Source organism: Lucilia sericata, unplaced genomic scaffold (genome assembly GCF_015586225.1).
Source record: "Lucilia sericata isolate MDLA Ls3-8-SP2 unplaced genomic scaffold, ASM1558622v1 Contig000943F_arrow, whole genome shotgun sequence".
Classification (NCBI taxonomy): Eukaryota; Metazoa; Arthropoda; class Insecta; order Diptera; family Calliphoridae; genus Lucilia; species Lucilia sericata.
The window spans coordinates 118,140-139,843 of NW_023994929.1; the positions used below are offsets into that span (position 1 = coordinate 118,140).

The 21,704-nt window shown below is 32.3% G+C and overlaps 2 protein-coding genes across 2 annotated transcripts in view; both read right to left on the reverse strand.

Moving 5' to 3' along the window:
- Positions 1 to 549: 549 nt before the first annotated feature.
- On the reverse strand, positions 550 to 1,844 carry LOC119609153 (SUMO-conjugating enzyme UBC9-B). The gene is made up of 2 exons (XM_037963869.1): positions 1,680 to 1,844; positions 550 to 1,613 (listed from the first exon to the last, which is right to left on the reverse strand). The coding sequence occupies exon 2, from the start codon at positions 1,460 to 1,462 to the stop codon at positions 983 to 985; it is 480 nt and encodes a 159-aa protein (XP_037819797.1). The 5' UTR covers positions 1,463 to 1,613; positions 1,680 to 1,844; the 3' UTR covers positions 550 to 982.
- Positions 1,845 to 6,105: 4,261 nt separating this feature from the next.
- Positions 6,106 to 21,704, reverse strand: part of LOC119609152 (zinc finger protein ush) — a 50,949-nt gene continuing 35,350 nt past the window's right edge. The window contains exons 3-9 of the mRNA XM_037963868.1: positions 10,106 to 11,187; positions 9,905 to 10,005; positions 9,526 to 9,780; positions 7,883 to 9,457; positions 7,477 to 7,804; positions 7,099 to 7,232; positions 6,106 to 7,034 (exon numbers count right to left, since the gene is read on the reverse strand). Coding sequence (XP_037819796.1) covers positions 6,548 to 7,034; positions 7,099 to 7,232; positions 7,477 to 7,804; positions 7,883 to 9,457; positions 9,526 to 9,780; positions 9,905 to 10,005; positions 10,106 to 11,187 — 3,962 coding nt within the window. The 3' untranslated portion in view covers positions 6,106 to 6,547. The remainder of the gene's footprint in view (positions 7,035 to 7,098; positions 7,233 to 7,476; positions 7,805 to 7,882; positions 9,458 to 9,525; positions 9,781 to 9,904; positions 10,006 to 10,105; positions 11,188 to 21,704) is intronic.

A 21,704-nucleotide genomic window follows, 5' to 3' on the forward strand; every position in this document is an offset into this window, starting at 1 on the left:
AATCGTAAATAACACGAATAAGGAATGATATCGGAATAAGATTCTGTAAAATTTTGTCTGGATCGGCTTATAATTGGTCATTGAGCTCTTTCCTGAATGACACTTAATATAGAATAACTTATTACATACTTAATTATGTTATTCATGAACGGCTCATAATTAATCATTAAATCAATACAAAATTCACTTCCGAAAATCATTTATTCGTAAGTAATTCTCGACAGACATAATTTTGCTAATGATCTTTCCATAATTTGTGGTGAATTTCGTCACATATCTACAGAAATAATTTTGCTAATGATTTTTCCATAATTTGCTAAAACTTCCATATAAGATTGGCCTACTACCTACATATATGCTCCTAGAAAAAAAACAACACTTTTTTGTTTCTATTTTAATTCCATCATATTTATTTTATACGTTGATTAGCTTTAAAAATATGTATCTTAAAAATTGTTCCATCAACTTTGAATTCATTTTGTTGTTCTGGTTTCATTTGTAATGAAGACTCGTTTTTTTTTTGCAGTAACTAAAATCTTGTCGCATGAGTCAAACACAACAAACATTTTATTCAAAAATGTTCAATTGAGAAAAAAGCCATTATATTTTTTGTTTTTTTTTTGTACAAAAAGAAAAAAATACATTTAATTTATAAAATATAATAATAAATGTGAAATTTAAATAGTAGTACATAGTTACAGAGTTAATTATAAAAATTTTTAATCCATTTTGTAAAACATCTGTCCGTCTTTTGTCTTTAGTTTAACAAACTGTGTTGGCAGCAGACAGTTTTACAAAAACCGATTCTTTCATTATTTCAATTTTTTCTCCTCGCACTCCTAACTTTAGTGCTTTACAGATGGAAAAAAATGTCTCGACGCGTGTGTTTTAAATGTGAGTTTTCTTCGGGGTTTTGTTTTTAGGTTTTAATAACTAATGGAGTTTAAAGTATAAAGTACTATCCAATATAAGACAACGGCACTTATTCTGTGGCCGCCATAGCTCTGGCTTGAGCACGTACACGTTTCTCGTATTCCAGACGATTCTGACAGTAGATTGTATAAGCCTCTGCTTGGGCAGGATCCTTAATGTTGGGCTCGTTCAAGAGATCTTGTATGCCCAAGAGAATTTGTTTAATGGTAATGGCGGGACGCCAATCTTTCTCTTCATCCAACAAGGACAAACAAACGGTGCCCGAGGGGTACACATTTGGATGGAATAGTGGAGGTTCAAATTTACACTTTGGAGGCGATGTTGGGTAGTCGTCTTTGAAAATCATACGCAATTTGTACAAACCACCTTCCCAGGGTGTGCTCTTTTTGCCGGGAATGGCGCATTCCCAAATCATAAGATTTAAAGTACCGTCAGGATTTTTTGCAGGACGTGCCACGAATCCGAAGGGATGATCTTTACGCCATGCTTTACGTTCCTCGCCCAAACGGGTTATAGCTATGCCAGACATATTCCTCTACTTTTAACTCTTCCACAAATTGTTCTTCACTTTCTCGAAACTTTTCTTTTTCAAGGCTGATTAATGATGCTTTAAATGTTTTTGTTGTAAAATTTTCGTTTTTTAGCTGGGGCACGCGTCTTTGGATTCTTCGTAAATTTAACTAAAAAATATTCACAAGAATTCGTTTAAATTCTTTTCACTTAAAAGCGTCCGCAAATATAGTTACCGTTTATTTGTGTTGTTTATTGTTTATAATTGATAAAGTTATTATATTTTAAAATTAAATTTCTGATTCTTTTCTTTTTTGCAAATTTGCACGCAAGAAAAAATGCGTTCTTCTTCGTTAATGTTCGGCTAATGGCTTGTAAATGTGTTTGTGCTGTAGGGTTGCATATCTAGGGAGTACTCGAAAGTATCATATTTGCCAAGTAGTCATTGGCATGAAGTGATTACTTTCTATCTTCAGAGTTGATTTTTTTCATTCCGTAATAGTTTTTAAATAATGTTTAAGAATAAGTTTGCAATTAAAAGATATTTAAAATGATTTAAGGAAATTTATTTAAACCTAAGACCAAGATTAAATATGGCTTTGTTATAAGTAACCATCAATGTAAATTTTTAAGTAGTTGGGTATTTGATATTTTAGCTGTGTTATACAACCCTACCATTGTGTCAGCCATGTTTGCTTGACAACTTTTTGGAAAAAACAAAACCTTGGTTGATAAATTTTGGCGCTCGCGTCACAGAGTTGTAATCTTACAATAAAATTTTATTTTTTATTTAAAGTTGGCAACGCCCAATATTTTTTAACATTATTAACGGGTTTTCCAATTTTAAATTTTTAGTTATAATTTAATTAATTATATAAAACTTTTACTTTTACGTGAAAAATCGGTGTTAGTACGAGCAATGTTTGTGTAGTGTGTCTGGGAATGAAAAAAGTGTGTTTGCCAAGTCGCTTGTGTAGTCTATTTGGCCCTTTACTTACCTACTGAAATTGAAATGAACTAGAACTGAACTAGAACTGAACTAGAACGGAACTAGAACTGAACTAGAACTGAAGTAGAACTGAACTAGAACTAGAACTGAACTAGAACTGAACTAGAACTGAACTAGAACTGAACTAGAACTGAACTAGAACTGAACTAGAACTGAACTAGAACTGAACTAGAACTGAACTAGAACTGAACTAGAACTGAACTAGAACTGAACTAGAACTGAATTAGAACTAAACTAGAACTGAACTAGAACTGAACTAGCACTGAATTAAAACTAAACTAGAACTGAACTACAAAATTATTTATTAATATTTTTAAAAAACTTGGCAACTCTAAATTAAATGCAACACTTCCTGTTGTTGTCAATTGTCAGAGACACGCGTAATAATTGACATTTCAATTATAACGGTAAATAGTAAAATGGAAGAGTATGTATTAAAATAGAAATGTGAACAAATTTAAATGTTTTATTGTAATTAGTGAAAAATAATAGTTTTTTTCTCTCAAATGTTTATGAAAGTGAAAAAATAGTTTTTCTATAAAATTTTTCTTAAATTCAACGCAAATAAATTACATACCTATGTGCTTAAGGTAAGTGTTTCAAAAGCAATTAAACATTTTATAGTGAAGCTTTTTTAGAACCTCCATCTTTGTATGTACATTTGTATGTATGTTTGTCTTTCCGTTTGAAATTTCTGTAATATAATTTTTGCAGAGGACTTTGCGAGATCCGAATCTTCAATATCTCTATCTAATATGCTTTCGAGCATGATCGGTTCCTAAATAAAAGAGATATGAGAAAAATTCTGAAACAGCCCATGAAAATATTACGTTCTTCTCATTCTTCACTATAACAGCCAGGCATTTCAACAAATTTTGTCACGTCTTTTCTTTCGTCTAGGGATAAACATAGTTGATAATTTTAGAATCGGTTCAAAATTTCATGAATTTTTCACACATATTTCCAGACTGCCGGAAAATGTATTTATTGTTAATAAATTCTTCTTGAATATAGGTATTACCACAAAGAAATGAACTAGAACTGAATTAGAACTAAACAAGAACTGAGCTAGAACTAAACTAGAACAGGACTAGAACTGAACCAGAACCAGGACTGAACTAGAACAGAATTTGAGCTGAACTAGAACTGTAATAGAATTTTACAACAACTGAACTATAAGTATACAAGAACTGAATTAAAACTGATCTAGAACTGATCTAGAGCTGAACTAGAACTTGAACTGAAAATAGAACTGAGCTAGATCTAAACAACTGTCCTAGAACTGAACTAGAACTATGCTAGATCTAAACAAGAACTGAACTAGAACTGAAACTGAACTGGAACTGAACTAGAACTGAACTAGAACTGAACTAGAACTGAACTAGAACTGAACTAGAACTGAACTAGAACTGAACTAGAACTGAACTAGAACTGAACTAGAACTGAACTAGAACTGAACTAGAACTGAACTAGAACTGAACTAGAACTGAACTTGAACTATGCTAGATCTGAACTAGAACTGAACTAAAACTGAACTAGAACTGAACTTGAACTGAACTATGCTAGATCTAAACAAGAACTGAACTAGAACTGAACTATGCTAGATCTAAACAAGAACTGAACTAAAACTGAACTAAAACTGAACTAGAACTGAGCTAGAACTGAACTAGAACTGAACTAGAACTGAACTAAACTAAAACTGAACTAAATCTGATCTAGAACTGAACTAGAACCGAACTAGAACTGAACTAGAACTGAACTAGAACTGAACTAGAACTGAACTAGAACTGAACTAGAACTGAACTAGAACTGAACTAGAACTGAACTAGAACTGAACTAGAACTGAACTAGAATTGAACTAGAACTGAACTAGAACTGAACTAGAACTGAACTAGAACTGAACTAGAACTGAATTAGAACTGAACTAGAACTGAACTAGAACTGAACTAGAACTGAACTAGAACTGAACTAGAACTGAACTAGAACTGAACTAGAACTGAACTAGAACTGAACTAGAACTGAACTAGAACTGAACTAGAACTGAACTAGAACTGGACAAGAACTGTACTTGAACTGATCTAGAATTGAACTAGAACTGAACTAGAAGTTAACTAAAACTTAATTAGAACCGAACTGAATTTAAACAGTAATAGAACTGAACTAGAAGTATAGCTGAACTAAAACTGAAATACAATTGCACTAGAACTGAACTAGAACTAAACAAGAACTGAACTGCAATAGAATTAAATCAGAACTGAGCTAGAACTGAACTACAAGTTAAATAAGACTGAATTAGAACTGAAATAGAATTGAAATACAACTGAACTAGACTTGAACTAGAGCTGAACTAGAACTGAACTAGACTTGAACTAGAAATGAACTAGAAATGAACTAGAACTGAACTTGATCTGAACTAGAATTGAACTGGAACTGAACTAGAACTGAACTAGAACTGAATTAGAACTGAACTAGAACTGAACTAGAACTGAACTAGAACTGAACTAGAACTGAACTAGAACTGAACTAGAACTGAACTAGAACTGAACTAGAACTGAACTAGAACTGAACTAGAACTGAACTAGAACTGAACTAGAACTGAACTAGAACTGAACTAGAACTGAACTAGAACTGAACTAGAACTGAACTAGAACTGAACTAGAACTGAACTAGAACTGAACTAGAACTGAACTAGAACTGATCTAGAACTGAACTAGAACTGAATTATAACTTAACTAGAACTAAACTAAAAGTTAACTAAAACCCAATTAGAACCGTCCTAGCACTGAACTTGAGCAGAACAGAACTAGAACTGAACTGTAACCGAACTAAAACTAAACTAGAGCTGAACTAAAACTAAACTTGAACTATATATAACTGATTGTTTTTTTCGATTTGTACTGGGAATATTTTTGAATGCAAAACATGTTGAAACACACACATTTGTAATTATTAATGATAATTTTTATTATTTGAGTTTTTCATATAATTTGATTTATATACGATTTCTAAACTAATAATAGATTTCTTTTTCATTATTATTATTAATATAATTTAAATATAACTGTTTTAATATTTTTTATTTTATTTTTGGAATAAATTATTATTGTCACATACTTAGAGTAATACATACATATTTATTTTGTATTGCTTTAAATGAAAAAAAAAACTTGCATAAAAAATAAGAAATATATAAAATTTTATAATAATAAAAAAATTATTCATCAAAATAGTTTAAAATTAAAGTTTAAAAAATATACAAGAAAAAACTAGTTTATAAAAAATACCATAAAAAACAATGAACACAATGTAAAATAATATAAATGTTAATTCTTTATAAAAGTAGTCAACAGGAAATAACAAGAAAATTTTTAATTATAAAAAAAGAATAAAATAAAAGAAAAACAATTAGTTAAAACAAAAAAAAAATGCTTAATATAGTAAAAAAAAATTAAATTAATATTCATATACTACATATAAATGTTTTAGTTATTATACTAAATAAAGGTGGTGTTCTGTTGTTATTTAGAAATATTTTTATTAATTTATTTTTAAATTTATTAACAAATATTTAAATGTTATAAGTTTAAAAGTTTCGTGTCGAAACTTTATCTTTTTTTTTATTATATTTTAAAAGGCTAAAAAGTTTAGGAGTTTTCGGTTCTTTTTTTTATATAATAAGTTTTATATTTTAATTTTTTTAGATCATAAATTGTAATTTTATTGTTTTTTTTTTTTTACTTAAATATTTAAAACTTTGGCATGCATTTTATGTCATGTGTTTATATAGTATTTGCATAAATTTTTTTTATTAATTTTTATTTAATTCTGAAACAAATGCACAAGTAGATTGAAATAATTTATTTACAGAGATTCTCTTTAAATACTGTTTGTTACCATTTTTTTTGTTTTTATTTTATAATCTTTGAAGTTAATTTTGTTTAATTAGTAATTTATGCATTTGTTTGTTTTTAAGTTTTTTATTTTATTTTTTTTATCGGCTGATATGCTTTTTAATTTAATTTATCTTTCAATTTACGCTTAAAAACATTTATAATACCATTCCCAAGATTTCGTAGCAGCCTGCAACTGATTCTATCAAATAGCAGCTTCCTGTAGATTTTCTTTATTTTTCTGCATCATTAAAGTATTGGGTGATGGTACATTTGCTATTATATTACCAGCATTAGGACTTGGACTATCATTAGTATCTGGTCTACGTAATTTATTTTTACAATAGAATTGCTTATGAGCCAAATAGGTTTTCATATAATTAAATGAAATGTCACAAGTCTGACAATATTTCTGATTAATATTCTCTTCTGGTGTGGCATTTAGTAAAGGTGGTGGTCCTATGGCTGGTGAGCGTAGAGTAGGCGGTGGTTGTGGTATATGTAATGCTGAAGGTTCAATTGATATTTCCATAGGTTCGGATTTTATATGATGCATTAATTCGTTGGGGTTATTGTGTATGATATTTGTCGGTATGGGTGAATTGTTATTGTCATGGGGATTTAGTAGTACCGCCGCAGGGCTTGTATTGCTGGCTGTATGATGATCCAGGGGTTCAGACTTGATGGTAAAACTGGTCAAATAATAACTATACGTTAAATAGGGTTTGATATTAAGTGCTGAAAGGTAAAACTTACTTATTCATGTTATTGTCGCCATTATGACTGCTGCTTAAAGAGGCTGTCTCGGTTGTTTCTAAGTCCCCTACTTCTGGGGAAATCGAGGGTGAATTGGGTATAACATGTGGATGTACTAATTTCATATGGCGCAACTGAAATTATATAAAAAATAAATTTATTTTATATTATTTAAAATTCCTTTAAAGTTTTTTAAAGGGAGTGTTATCAGTTTTCAAAAAAAAAACCTTTATAACTATCATTTAATCTTTAATTTTTTTACAACAATGTAGTTTTGATATTTATATAAACCACTTTTCATGATCTCTGGCCAAATAAAAAGGTCATTGCTACAATAAAACAAAAACAAAAAATGATCGTTTAGCCTTGATAACTTACCACATTGCCTTTATAAGTTGAAGAATAATTACAAATATCACAATTGAACACCTGCTGCTGCTGCTGTGATTGTTGTTGTTGTTGCTGCTGATGTTGATGTTGTTGCTGAAGGCCAGCAGCTACAACAGCTGCTGCAGCCACTAACTGTTTTTGTTGTTGCTGTTGTTGTTGAGCAGCAGCCAATTGTTGTACCAAATGTTCTTGATTTAACGAGGCAGCACTAGGTATTTCAATATTTTCATCCTCTAATATACAGGCCATATAATGTTCCTCATTGATATCGGAAGTTTTCTTATCGAAATGCATGCGTATATGAGTGCGCATACCCCTATTTAAAGGAAGAGTAGAAATTTTAAAGAAAATTAATAAAAAGTACTTTTTTTGGGGGAGTTTTATAACAAAATACCTTAAAGTATTGCCTTTGTAACGGCAAATGGTGCATCTAAAAGCCTTAACCGTGCCATGAGTTTCCATATGTTTACGACTTTCACTGGCGGTTAAGCTGACCGCATCACATAAAGGACATTTGTAAAGATTTTGATTACTACTGGAACCAGTGGAAGTTGTGGAAGCAGTATGCTGCTGCTGCTGTTGTTGTGTAGTGGCTGTGGCTAATGTTTGTGTTGGTGTAGGTTGCTGCAAGGCCGGTGGAGGAGGACAAGGTAGTGAGGTTTCATGTAAAGTTTTACATTTAGAACATTTTTCTTTTTTCATAACTACATGAGAAGTATCCGAGGAGTTAGAGGCTACTGCAGCAGCTGCTGCCGCCGCTACACCACCACCTTTGGGACAATAGTAGTTTTGATGAGCTCTTAAGTTGTCCAAAGAGGTATACTTAATGCCACATGCTGCACATATTAATTGTTGATAGGCTACTGGTGTTGTTTCAGCTGGTGAGGCTCCTGCAGCCATAGGAGGAGTGGGTGAAACTTTAGCTTCTCCTTCAGAGGGTTCTTGATTCCGGGCGGAACAGTAATGTTGTTTATGAGCCAAATAGTTTTCATATTTACAGAAAACAATATTACATTCTTTGCATTTGGAAACACCTTGTTTAACATAGATTTGGGGTTGATTAGCGCTGGCCGTGGGCACTTGTACAGAAGCAGCAGGGGCTGGTGGTAAAACGGGCAAACCCAAAAGAGAACCTCTACCAGTAGCTGCTGCTACAGCCGCTGCTAAGTCCGAGGGAGTTGAACCAGCTGTGTTAACACCTCCGCTAGAAGAGCTAACAGCAGCTGCTGCGGCTGCAGACAATTTTAAAGCCAATTCCATATTCTGTTTAGCCAGCAAAGGATTTAGAAGTTCTGCCGGCAACATAGAACGTAATTGTAAATTATCTAAAATATTTGTGGGATTTGTGGCTGCACTTAAAGCATTGGGTGGTATGGTGGCCGGAGGAGACATTGATGAAGTACTGCCGGCTCCAGAGCTTCTAGGACTTATTGCACGTCTTCTGGGCGAGGGACTCATAGAAGGACTATTGGGCAATGAGGGTGCACAGACAATTTGTTCGGGTGTTATACTGCCCGTTTCATCTAAAGCCAAATTTTCTTTGCCTGCCTCTAGTAAAGTCTCCATATCTAAACGTTGTTGTTCATTCTCTAAGAATGTAGTGGCAGAATTGAAACGTTGCCTTTGCAACAGAGCAGCAATGGGAGAACGTCTAAGTGATAAATCCAAAGGAGCAGACTCTCTAAAACCTTCTCCTTTTCTCTTATGCGTAGGATTTTCCGTAGATTCCTCTACATTACGTTTTATATTCTTTTCGGTGAGCAAAGTTTCCGTGGCATTACTTTGACGTGTAGAATCGACTACATTGATTTGTTGTCCCGTAGCAACAGCAGCAGCTATACTATTGGCCGCCGTTGAGGCAGCACTAAGAGCATTTATATTTAAAGCTGTAGCCAAAGGTTTTAAATTGCCATTATCCAAAGTGAAACAAGTGGTATCCGGATTAACCACTGAGGGCGAAGGTGAGGATCTGTGTTTGAAATACAAGATTGTATAAATGTTTTTAAGCTTTTTGAGTTTTGTTTTGAAAATACTTACAAAGGTCCTGCTATTAGACTAGCGGAACGTATCAATGCATAAGGTATTATTAATATGGGATTTGTGGGTAACGCCAAGAAAGGTGTTGCTGGTGGCTGTTGTAAAGCAGCTGCTGCTGCGGCGGCTGCCGCTGCTACCATAGCAGGAGTGGGTGTTTTTGTGCGGGTTTGAGGACTTATGGCACCGCTGACTACAGCTGCAGGAGCTTTTGGTGTCGACGTGGTGGTAGAAACTTCCAGTTTAGGTGTTAATTGTCTGTAAAGAAAGGAAAGAGGTTTAGAAGGAAACAAAGTTAAGAAAAATTTTATTGTATAACAAGTTCTAGACAGTTTTCCTGAACAGTTTTTCTGAATTAAATTTCTATAAATATTTGACTTACCCTTCTGTTCTCCTGGAACTACAGTAATGCTGTTTATGAGCTCTATAGGTTTTGACATTATTAAAACGTATGTCACAATCACTGCAATAACGATCCACTTGCTAAAAGGATTAAAAAATATTCATATCATTAAAATATCCTTAAATAAACTTATTATTCAACAGTGAAAATGTTTTTAATTTCAACCAACAACTAACTCACTTGACTAGAATTATCTTCCATTATGGCACTGCCGTTATTGGAAGCATTAGAGCTGGGTGCTGGTGAGGTCTGATGCATGCGCATATGACGATTGAGAGAGACTTTCTTATCGGCACTATAGGAACACTGTGTACAGGCATATTGTTTGCCGGTCTTGGGAACTTTGGCGGCTGGTTCTGTGGGAGCCAAAGAAATATTGGCCGTAGGGTTATTTGCTTGTGTTGGAGATGCAGAGGACTTTTCAGCTATGGCAGCCGATAAGGAACTATCATCTTCTGATTCCTTGTGACGATGCGAGCAATAGTAAGCTTGATGGGCCTCCAAGGTGGAGGGAGAACTGAAACCTATACCGCAGGGTAAGCACATGAATACCTTCATGCGTTGTGGTGCTTCCACAGGGGTGGTCAAGGGCTTTATAGCCGTTTCCACTAAAGCAGTTGTAGCAGTTGGAGTTATGTGATCGTTTTCATTACTTTCTGTTTCTTCTGTTTGTAATTGCTGTTGCAAATGCTGTTCCAAACGTGCTATTCTTTGTTGAGTCTGTGATTCTTCATGTACAACCTTTAAATCTTTGGCATCTGGCATTAAAGCAGGATCTGAAGCCAATAAAGCATTAAGCCTTAGCTTAGGCATAGAACCTGAAGTGGGAGAGCATATATTTTCATTTGAGACTTCTATAGGGGAGGGACTAATAGCGGGCGTTATGGCCTTTAATAAAGGACTTGAAGATCTACGATCTTTTGAATTAGATTCATCTATTTGATTTTGAAAATCATCACATTTCTCGGAATCATTTGAATTCTCAGTGTTTCTGTTAACAGGCGATTGCACGGGGGTAGTAACTCGTCTATACTCCAACTCCACTTCCATTTTAGGTCTCTTCTGTTGTGGTGGTTGTGAGTCGGCATCTTCTTCGTTATGCTCCATTTCTATTTGCTCGGGATTTTGACTTTCTGTCATTTCTATATCAGTCTCTTTCGTTTGCTGCTGGCTGTAATGATTGTTTTGAGGAGTTCGTCTATCTTCATCGGTATGATCATCCATTATGCTTGTAGTATTATTAGGATTAAAATCTTTGGAATCTAAAAATTAATTAAAATAGAAAGAAACAGGAAATTTAATACATGTTTTATTTAAAGATCAAATATAAAAGATAATTTTAAAACAAAAAAATTAAAGATAATAATCTTTACCAAAAAAAAAAAAAAAATAATTTTAAATACGAAAAAAACCTACATTATTCCAAATGTTTAAAAAAGCAACCTCTGGAATCTTTACTTGTAGCAGAGAAAGAAACCTACTCAAATTGTAGTAAAAACAACAAATCTCTACAGCTTATCATCTTCAAATCTTTATATTCTTAACAAAATTCTTACGAAAAACTTAAACCCATATCAAAGTTTAAGTAAAGCGAAAAAAAACTTAAATAATCTTTACCAAAAAAAAACATTTTCATAAGAAATTCTCACTGTAGTTACATAAAATACATTTTTACCATACGATCGCCATCGCCATCATCATCATCATCATCAATGTTGTCGTCATCTTGGGGAATATGTGTCAAATTGACCAAAAGGTTAACAATTATTATCGAACAAATTGTCAAGACATCCACCACAAACGCATAAAGTGTTTTATAAATATTCTTTGTTTGGGATCTGTTATTTTTGTTTCACTTTTCTTTGGCCAAAATGTAGAAATATTAAACAGAGTATTAAAGGTATTATTGGAATAAGTTTATTCAAATCTAATAGTCTGCGTTAGTGGTCTTTAATTTGGCTTTAACTACACTTCGGACTTGATTAAACAAACTTTTATATGAAATTTTTGAATCGAGCTCAAATCAAGTTCACTTTGGGATTAAAACGATTTGATTTAAGAAAGTAAATCTGAAATCAAATCGAAAATTACGTTTCATATTTAGGGGTTACGTACTTGATTCAAGTATTTTGTACTTGATTTAAGAACAACTGTACTTACCGTACTACTTAAAACTCTCCTAATTGATATGAGTACGAATAATTATATTCTCTTTTGGAGAGTAGTTCTCTAGTTTATCGACAGAGTTGGACAGAATTTTAACATTTAGTTCTAATTATTATCCAAATTTAACTCTTTTTAAATTCTGCTTTTCTGATTTTCACAGTTTATTTTAGTTTTCGATACTTTATTATTGGAATTGGACTTGTAATAAGTACGTATTTTTTTTTGTAGTTCTTTTCTGCGTTCAATTCAAAATAAACCACCGAGAAAAGTAGCAGGCAGACAAACAGACATTCAGCCATTTAGACAGACAATAAACTTTAAGCGTCCGCTTGTCTGGCTTAACACAATGCATATTGCCTCTGTCCACTTTAACTATACTACAACAAACATTTGTACCATGTCTCACAACAAAACAATCTTGGAAAACGAAACGTGTTGAGACGCTTGTGTCTTATCCATGTGTAAAATCAACTTTTTGTGGAATAAATACAATAAAATGCACGTACCGTGCATACATTCTAAGATTTTGCAGTTTTTTTTTTTTTCGTTTTTTAGTTTTAATATAGAAAAATTCCAAGAGACACTTACTGGATTGGATGGATGATATTCACATATCGGGTAATAGAAAAAGAACATTACTTTGTAATATTTAACAAATGCATTTAGTTATGTGAAATAAGTCTATAGATAGTTGGGGTTTTTTTGTTGAAATAACTAATAGATTTATAATAGGTTATGGCATGAGTAAATGCAAAGATATTGGGGTCAAAGGTATTTCATATTCCTCCAAGTCTCAATAGGATTTAAAAGAAAATTACGATCGAAAAGAAATGCCGAAATTTGCTAGCTAAAGGCGAATTGTTACAATCGAGATTGAGTAAGAATTATCGTTATCTTCTTGTAAGGAACTATACTTTACGATATCGAAATTTCATAAGAAATTGAGGGTCCAAAATACGGTGTTTGATATTGATCGGAAGCGCATTCCGTTATTTCATATCTGATGCCGTGATCGTGTAAAAATTTTATCGTGTAAAACTTTTATATGAAATTTTTGAATTTTAAAATCAAGTACGAAAATTAGGAACTATGCTTTACGATATCGAAATTTTTTAAGAAAATGAGGGTCCAATTTACAGTGATTGATATTGATAAAAAGCACATTCCACGATTTCATATCTGATGCCGTTTTATCATTTAAGATCAAGTACCAATTAGGGTTCAAATTACGGATTTTAATGATGATCCTAGGTTTTACGATATCGAAGATAAGAAAGCTTTGATCTAAATATTCTCTCAACCTTCCGAATGTCAATAGAACTCTCCTAAAATGTCTTTAAAAAAATGCTAAGTGATAAGGAAATAAAATTATTCGTCTAATAGTTTTGTTTTTGTTTTATAAATTTCTCAATATATTTTTTCAAATCATTTCAATTTTCGAAACAAATCTATTTTTTTCAAATTGACTGGAAAATATTTGAAAATAATAACAGCAGCAAACAAATCTACCATTTCTTTCAACTGCAACAGAAAACTAACGAAGATGTATTAAAGATAGATAAATAAGAAAAAGCATCACATAAAAATTACAAACATTCAGACGGACTCAAAAACATATCCATGGCCAAAATACTCATACTCATCTCAACATACTATATATACCCTCAAATACAAACATAGTATGAATATGTAGATTGATTTGACAGCTTAGATAGGAATTTTAAGAAACCAACAGCAACAACCATAACTAAATCAAACCGTGCTCTCCAAGAGACAATTTTTTTTTACTATAAACTCAGATGTACATACATACCAGGGATGGCAAAAGGAATTTTCAAATTGTACAAAATTTTACATAGACATGGATTAGTCTATAGACTAGACAATAGGCTATAGACTGATTAGTCTATAGACTAGACTAGACAATAGACTATACATTGACTAGTCTAAAGACTAGACAATAGACTGGGCTAGAGCAGACTAGACTAGACATTGATTAGTTTATAGACTAGACAATAGAGTAGACTAGTGTAGATTAGACTAGAGTAGAGTATACTAGACTAGAGCAGACTAGACTAGACAAGTCACTAGTCTATGAAGTAGACAAGAGGCTGGTCTATGGACTTGTCTATTGTCTAGACAAGTCTATTGAATAGTGAATATACAAGTCTAAAGGATTACACAATATACTACTTATTCTATAGACTGGACAATAGACTAGACAAGCCACTAGTCTATAGGCTAGACAATAGACTAGTCTGTAGATTAGGCAAAAGACTAGTCTAGAGACTTGACAATAGAGTAGTATGTAGACTAATGGACTAAACTGTGGACAATATATTAGTCTATAGACTATTTATTAGTCTATAGATTAGACTATATCGACTAGACAATAGACTAGACATTGGTTAGTCTATAGACTAGACTAGAGTAGAGTAGAGTATACAAGTCACTATTCTATGGACAGACAAGAGCATAGTCTATGTACTTGATAAGAGAATAGTCTAAATGATTAGACAATAGACTAGTTTATAGACTAGACAATGGACTAGTCAATATACTAGTCTATAATGTAGACAATATCCTAGTCTATAGACTAGACAATAGACTAGTCTATAGGCTAGACAATAGACTAGGCTATAGGGTATGTACTAGACAAGAGAATAGTCTATGTACTAGACAAGAGAATAGTCTAAAGTATTAGACAATAGACTAGACAATAGACTAGTCTTTAGACTAGACAAGGACTAGTCTATAATGTAGACAATATCCTAGTATATAGACTAGAGAATAGTCTAGACAATAGACTAGGCTACAGACAAGACAATAGACTAGGCTATAGACTAGACTGTATACTAGTCTATAAACAATTGGCCAGTACATAGACTAGACAATAGACGAGTACATAGACTAGATAAAAGACAATAGACTAGTCTACACAGAGGGAAAAGGAAATATACACGCCTGGTGCAAAATTGACACCAAAGAGTTTATAATTTTTCAATAAAATCCGTTGTCAAAGTATATATATACGTACGACAACACTATCTAATGTTAACAATGCAACGTTGTCAACATTGCAACAATTCGTTGTCGAAATCTTAATTTTATACACATCCGTTGTCTAAATGTTAACAAAGGTGGTAAGCTCACTATTGGCCACGGATTATACGTATGTATATGCTTTGACAACGGATGGTATTGATAAACTATAAACAGTTTGGTGTAAATTTGGTACCAGGCGTGTATATTTATTTTTCCCTCTGTGTATAGACCAGATTAGATTAGACAACATACTTTGAACTAAGTGTCAGAAGTACCCTTTTAGATTATTATTCCAATTAGGAAATATTGGCACTTTTAAAGATCAAATTATATCAAAAAAGTACAAATATACCAATTTAAACAACCCTGATACATACCAATATATTTTCCTCAAAAGATCAAAAATCCAAAACATACAGGAATCAAGAAGACCAAAAAAAAAACTAACGAAAAAAAGAGAGTAGTAAATAAAAAGTAGTGGTAGTACGAGTAGTAAAAAAAGGCCTGATACTGGCCAACAACATTACCAGCATGTTAATATTCTAAGAAATTTTAGATTTTTTAATTCGTTTCTTTTTTTTTTTTTGCTACATTGAAATCTTTAATAAAAAATCTGTTAAAAGATGTAGCATGATGTTCGTTGAATCGTTTCTTACTTTTCTTTTTTGGTTAAATAAAAGAAAAGCTTGTTATAAGCGTTGACCTGTCAATTTGTATGTATTGAAATGTCATCTGTTTCAATTTAACATTTTAACAGTTTATTGCTTACATGGTTTTGATGGACACAACACAGTTGCGGTGTGTGACCGCTGTTTAAGAGAGTTTGTTATTTCCTTGGCGTATATTCAGACTGAGTGTGTGTATGGGTTTTTTTTTTGTGGCCAGGCCATTGGTTATTAAGGTTGTGTTACCATTTATGGCAAAGTGGTTATAAAAAAACAAAACTTCAAACCGCCTTGTAAGACCTTATAGGATGACATTTACATCACACATACATAGCTCTGGAAGAGGTATGTGTAATGTTACCAACTATAGTTAGGTATTTTTCTTGATGGTGAAAGCTATTGAGGTTTCTCTACCGAAACATGCATAAGAATTGAACTGGCTAATAAATTTAGATTATTGATCCCTAACCGTAATAAGGATATCAAAGGAATCAGGCACTACCTAAAACACCTTGCAGAAATCTGAAACCTTTATAAATTGTTAATAGTTGGTCACATTTTCTCATTGCCTTAAAACACAATACTTTTAAAGTGTTTCCACGGTGGTGCGGCGGCTCACCGAACAATCAAGTGAGAGCAGCAGCACATGCGCATGCGTAACATTTACCACTATTAAAGCATTTACAAATGGTTTGGCATAAAGTTACTCAAGTAAATCAGCCCATAACCAGCGTTACATTACGAGCTTGTGTAGGAAATGCATATAAAAAACCTCAATTCATGTCTTACCACGGAGTATGTGTGTGGCACATGGCTGCTGATGCAGTTCGAATGCATTTGTTTTTTTTTTTTTTTTTTATGCGACAAGTGTTTAAAGACTAGTCAGTTGTTGTTTGTAAAGCGGTATTTTGTAAGAAAATCAACCATCACTGCATATTACACATATAACGAATTGAAAAAAAAGAAGCAGCAAATTGATTTCTCGCTATGATAAATTTAATTACACAATTTTCATTGTAGTTTTTTCTCTTCTTCTTTAATTTTCTTTACATTTAGACTTTTCTTAAGTAATAATAATAAAAAAAATCAACATAGATTCCAAGTAAATATTATATCTAGATTAAAAATTTTAAAACCTTTAGCTTTAGACTAGAAAAAAAAAAGTTGAGGAGAAAAAACTTAAAAATATTTTGTTGAAAATAAAAGGGGACCATTTAATATATTGAGAATTTTTTTTAGAATTTTATGAGCAGAAAAAGCTTAAGATAAGATGATTAAAAGAAATAGTTACATTTCTTCAATCTTTTTTAATAAAAATGGTATTTAATTTGAACTAAAGTCTACAGCGTGAGCGAATCTATCATCATCTGGTCTATAGTTAGTCTATAGTCTGGTCTATAGTCCATTCTAGCGTCTGGTATATAGCGTGCACTATATATTAGTCTATAGACTGCGTCATAGTCTGTATAATAAACTAGTATATATTCTGGACTATAGTCGGTATAGTCTATAGTCTAGTCTATAGTCTGGACTATAGTCTAGTCTATAGTCTGTATAATAGTCTAGCCTATAGTCTGGACTATAGTGTAGTCTATAGTCTGGACTATAGTCTAGTCTATAGTCTAGTCTATAGTCTAGTCTATAGTCTAGTCTATAGTCTAGTCTATAATCTAGTCTATAGTCTAGTCTATAGTCTAGTCTAGTCTAGTATAGTCTAGTCTATAGTCTAGTCTATAGTCTAGTCTATAGTCTAGTCTATAGTCTAGTCTATAGTCTAGTCTATAGTCTAGTCTATAGTCTAGTCTATAGTCTAGTCTATAGTCTAGTCTATAGTCTAGTCTATAGTCTAGTCTAGTAGTCTAGTCTAGTCTATAGTCTAGTCTATAGTCTAGTCTATAGTCTAGTCTATAGTCTAGTCTATTAGTCTTAGTCTATAGTCTAGTCTATAGTCTAGTCTATAGTCTAGTTCTATATTCTAGTCTATAGTCTAGTCTATATTCTAGTCTACTAGTCTAGTCTATAGTCCTAGTCTATAGTCTAGTCTATAGTCTAGTCTAGAGTCTGTTATAGTCTAGTCTATAGTCTAGTCTATAGTTCTAGTCTCTAGTTTCTAGTCTAGTCTAGTAGTCTATTAGTCTAGTCTATAGTCTAGTCTATAGTCTAGTCTTCTAGTCTAGTCTATAGTCTAGTCTATAGTCTAGTCTATAGTCTGTCTATAGTCTCGTCTATAGTCTAGTCTATAGTTGTCTATAGTCTAGTCTATAGTCTAGGTCTATAGTCTAGTCTATAGTCTAGTCTATAGTCTAGTCTATAGTCTAGTCTATAGTCTAGTCTATAGTCTAGTCTATAGTTCTAGTCTATTAGATCTAGTCTATAGTCTAGTCTATAGTCTAGTCTATAGTCTAGTCTAGACAATAGTCTAGTAAAACGGACTGGACTAAATTCTAGACTATAGTCTGGATTATTGTAGTCTTAAGGAAGTCTTTTTTTAATACAAATAAAATAAATTGTTATTCTGTGATTGAAGACCACACACAATTCTAATTACATTTAAAATTTCTAAAACTCCACTTAAACTTTTTTCTACTTTTTATATAGCAACACGTCGAGCAAATTTTTCAAATCAAACTTTTTAAACAGTTTGTTAATTTTCTAAATTGTTTTCCAAATACTTGACAAGTCGTAAGTTTGAAACACCAAAAATGAAAAAAAAACTTAATCACGAAATAAATGTTTAAAGAAATTTAACATAAATTCACAATGTCATGCTTTCAATCATGTTTAAATCGTATTGGCCCCCATTGAAAAAAAGGCTCTAACAATGTAGAGTGTAAATGGGACTAAAGTTAATTTCTACAAACCCTTTTAACATATTTTCAGCTAGCAGTTAATTTAGTTTTTCATAATTAAGTCAAAAGTTTATAGTCATGTTTAAAAGATTTTGTTTTTTTTTTTTGTTGTTTCTCTTATGTCTAAACCAAATTGAACTTCTCTCATGGATTATTATCTATCATGTTCAATAAAAATTGTGTAAATGCTACTAAGCTAAAATCAAGCAACAGCAAAAAAAAGTGTCTTGTTAAATATGTTTAATAAATTTTGAAAAAAAGTAAAATAAAATAAAATGTTGTTACAAAAATCATTGCATGTGTTAATATGCAAATGCGTACGAAACATGTTTGCTTTTTTTTCTAAAACATCTTTTACTATTTGCTCAAGTATGAATACTAGTTGCTGCTAAAACAACTCCTGCTTGTTAAACGCAATTGAAAATCGAAACTAACAGCCAGGCCACTAACTAGTCATCCAGCTAAACAACCAATAGCAGTTAGCAAGTGCAAAATGGTCAATTTGATTTTAGATTATTAAGTCATTTATAACAACAGCCTACACAATATTGACAATTTAGATTGGAATTATGCGAAATTGTATGTGTTTTTTTCCTACTTTATTTATTTACTAACACAATTTTTGCTTCTTTTTTTCTTTCTTAGCAATTTAATGGCATGTTAATAGTTTTTGACAAAACAGAAGAAATAGTTTTATTTTGATAAAAATAAATATTACAAGTTATTGAGTTTTCAAAAAAAATTTATAAGACATGAAATATTTAGAATGTATTTTGTATAAAGACATAAGGACTAAACTCTGTAATCCAGACTAAAGACTAAAATACAGTTCATACTAGAGTCCATACTATAAACTATAGTCCAAACTATAGACCAAACCATAGACCAAACCATAGACCAGATTATAGACCAAAAACTATAAACTGGACTATAGTACAGACTATAGGACAAACTGTAGACTAGACTTTAGTCCAGACTAAACTACAGTTTAATCTCTAGTCTACAGTCAAGCTTATAATTAAAACTATAACTTAGTCTATAGTCCGGATTAGACTGTAGGATAGATTTCAAAGGCTACAGTCAAGACTATAATTCAAACTATAGTTCAGTTTACAGTCCAGACTAGATTATAGAATAGATGCCAAATGCTACAGTCAAGACAAGTCTAGACTATAATTCAAACAATAGCTCAGTCTATAATAGTCCAGACTAGACTAGAATGGATTTAAAGATCTAGAGTCGAGACTATACGCAAGACTAGACTATAAATCAAACTATACTTCAGTCTATAGTGCAGACTAGACGGTCATCTAGACTATAAATCAGACTAGACTATAATTAAAACTATAGTTCGGTCTATAGTCCAGACTAGTTTGTCCTAAAGACTAGACCAGACTATATAGACTTCAATAGACTTCAAAGGCTACTGTTAATACTATAGACTAGACTATAGACCAGATTGGACTATAACATAAACTATAGTTCAGTCTATAATCCGGACTGGACTATAGACCAAACTAGAGAATAGACTTAGAAAGCTACAGCAATTTTCCCTTGTAAATGTAATAAGTCTGCGGAAAATCTTTTAATTTATCTTAATTACAACAACACAGTCACGAACTCCACACTCCCCAAATATGCCAAACGATGGCCGATATGCGTTTGTTGACTTCAGAGGTTAGAAATCAAAATATCGCTAGACAATAATGGGCGTGTCTTAGTAGCTCTGTCTATGACATCTGCGTACTGTCATCGCATGGAACACCGATAATATAAGCGCCAAAATATTCCAATATTTTATCACCATAACACATTATTTTCAAGAACCTAAACTAAGGTTATCTGCTTGGAAATCCTCGATATCACTTTACACCGCTTGGACCACCCCCACCTCTTCAAACCTGGAAAATCTTAGGGGTAGTCTTTGACAGCCTCCTTCACTTCTCAGAGCACGTAACTTACATCAACCAAAAGATTCGAGGCTGAAATGAGGTCTTTAAAGCTTTATTTGGTACCTCTCGGATCAGGGACAAGGAGACTATTATAGCGACGTATAAGGTCGCTCTCTTCTTAATTGCGCAGCAACAATATGGACCACATTCCCCAGTGACTCCCAATGGAGAGGTTTACAAACGGCACGGAAGAATGCATTTCAAATCGCAATATGACTAATGTGGATTATCTAGACAATAAGACGTTGAACAGACACGTTGCTTAAGACATTTTTAAGAAGTTTAGGGTTTAGAAGATTGAGTCTCATCTGATAAACTTTCTGAGTTATGAACCAAACATTGTGTCTATGGACTCAATAATACCAAGACAAATGAAAGTACATCTGGTGACAAATAAATTCTCTAAAAGATTTTCCATAATTGGTTCAAATTGTTGTGTTATGGACTTTAAAATGAAGATTTTTAGAATATTTTTTGAAACTTTTTTTTCATTAAAAACGATATATAGCGAAAAAAAGCTCAACAAATTTGCTCCCACAAAAATTAAAATTCGAAAAAAGGAACAAAATAAAAACAACCACAATATGTTTATCTAGATAATTTTTTAGTTAAATAAAGTTTTTTTTTCTTAACAAACTAAAATTGTAAAAACGAGTTCAAAAACTGAAACATTTTTTTTTCATTGGTAGGTTCTTCTGCAGCACGGTATCTGAAATCTAACAAAGTAAAAAAAAAAAACATAGTGAATGCAAAATATACAATAACAACAACTAAAACAACTACCCAAACTATACATTTAACATTATTTTTGTGCAGTTAACAACATTGGCCCAAACAACAACAGCAACAAAAATACAAAAAAATTGGTAAAGTTTAACTTTTTGTTTAAATCAGTTTTGAACTATCGAAATTCTAGGAAATCTCTTAAGTCAAACTAAACTCTTTTTGATGTCTTAATTAAATGGAATACAGAATCAACACTCGAAAAATGCAATAAGTTATTTAGGGTTCAGTTGTACCTAGTTGTTGTAGTTGTTGTTTTAGTGCAATATGCAACAACTACTGTTGTTACATGCTACGATATCAGAGTCAAACACAGTCC

What these genes read in the sequence shown, in the direction of transcription:
- LOC119609153 (XM_037963869.1), bottom strand. Translation starts at nt 1,462, where the DNA reads ATGTCTGGCATAGCTATAACCCGTTTGGGCGAGGAACGTAAAGCATGG.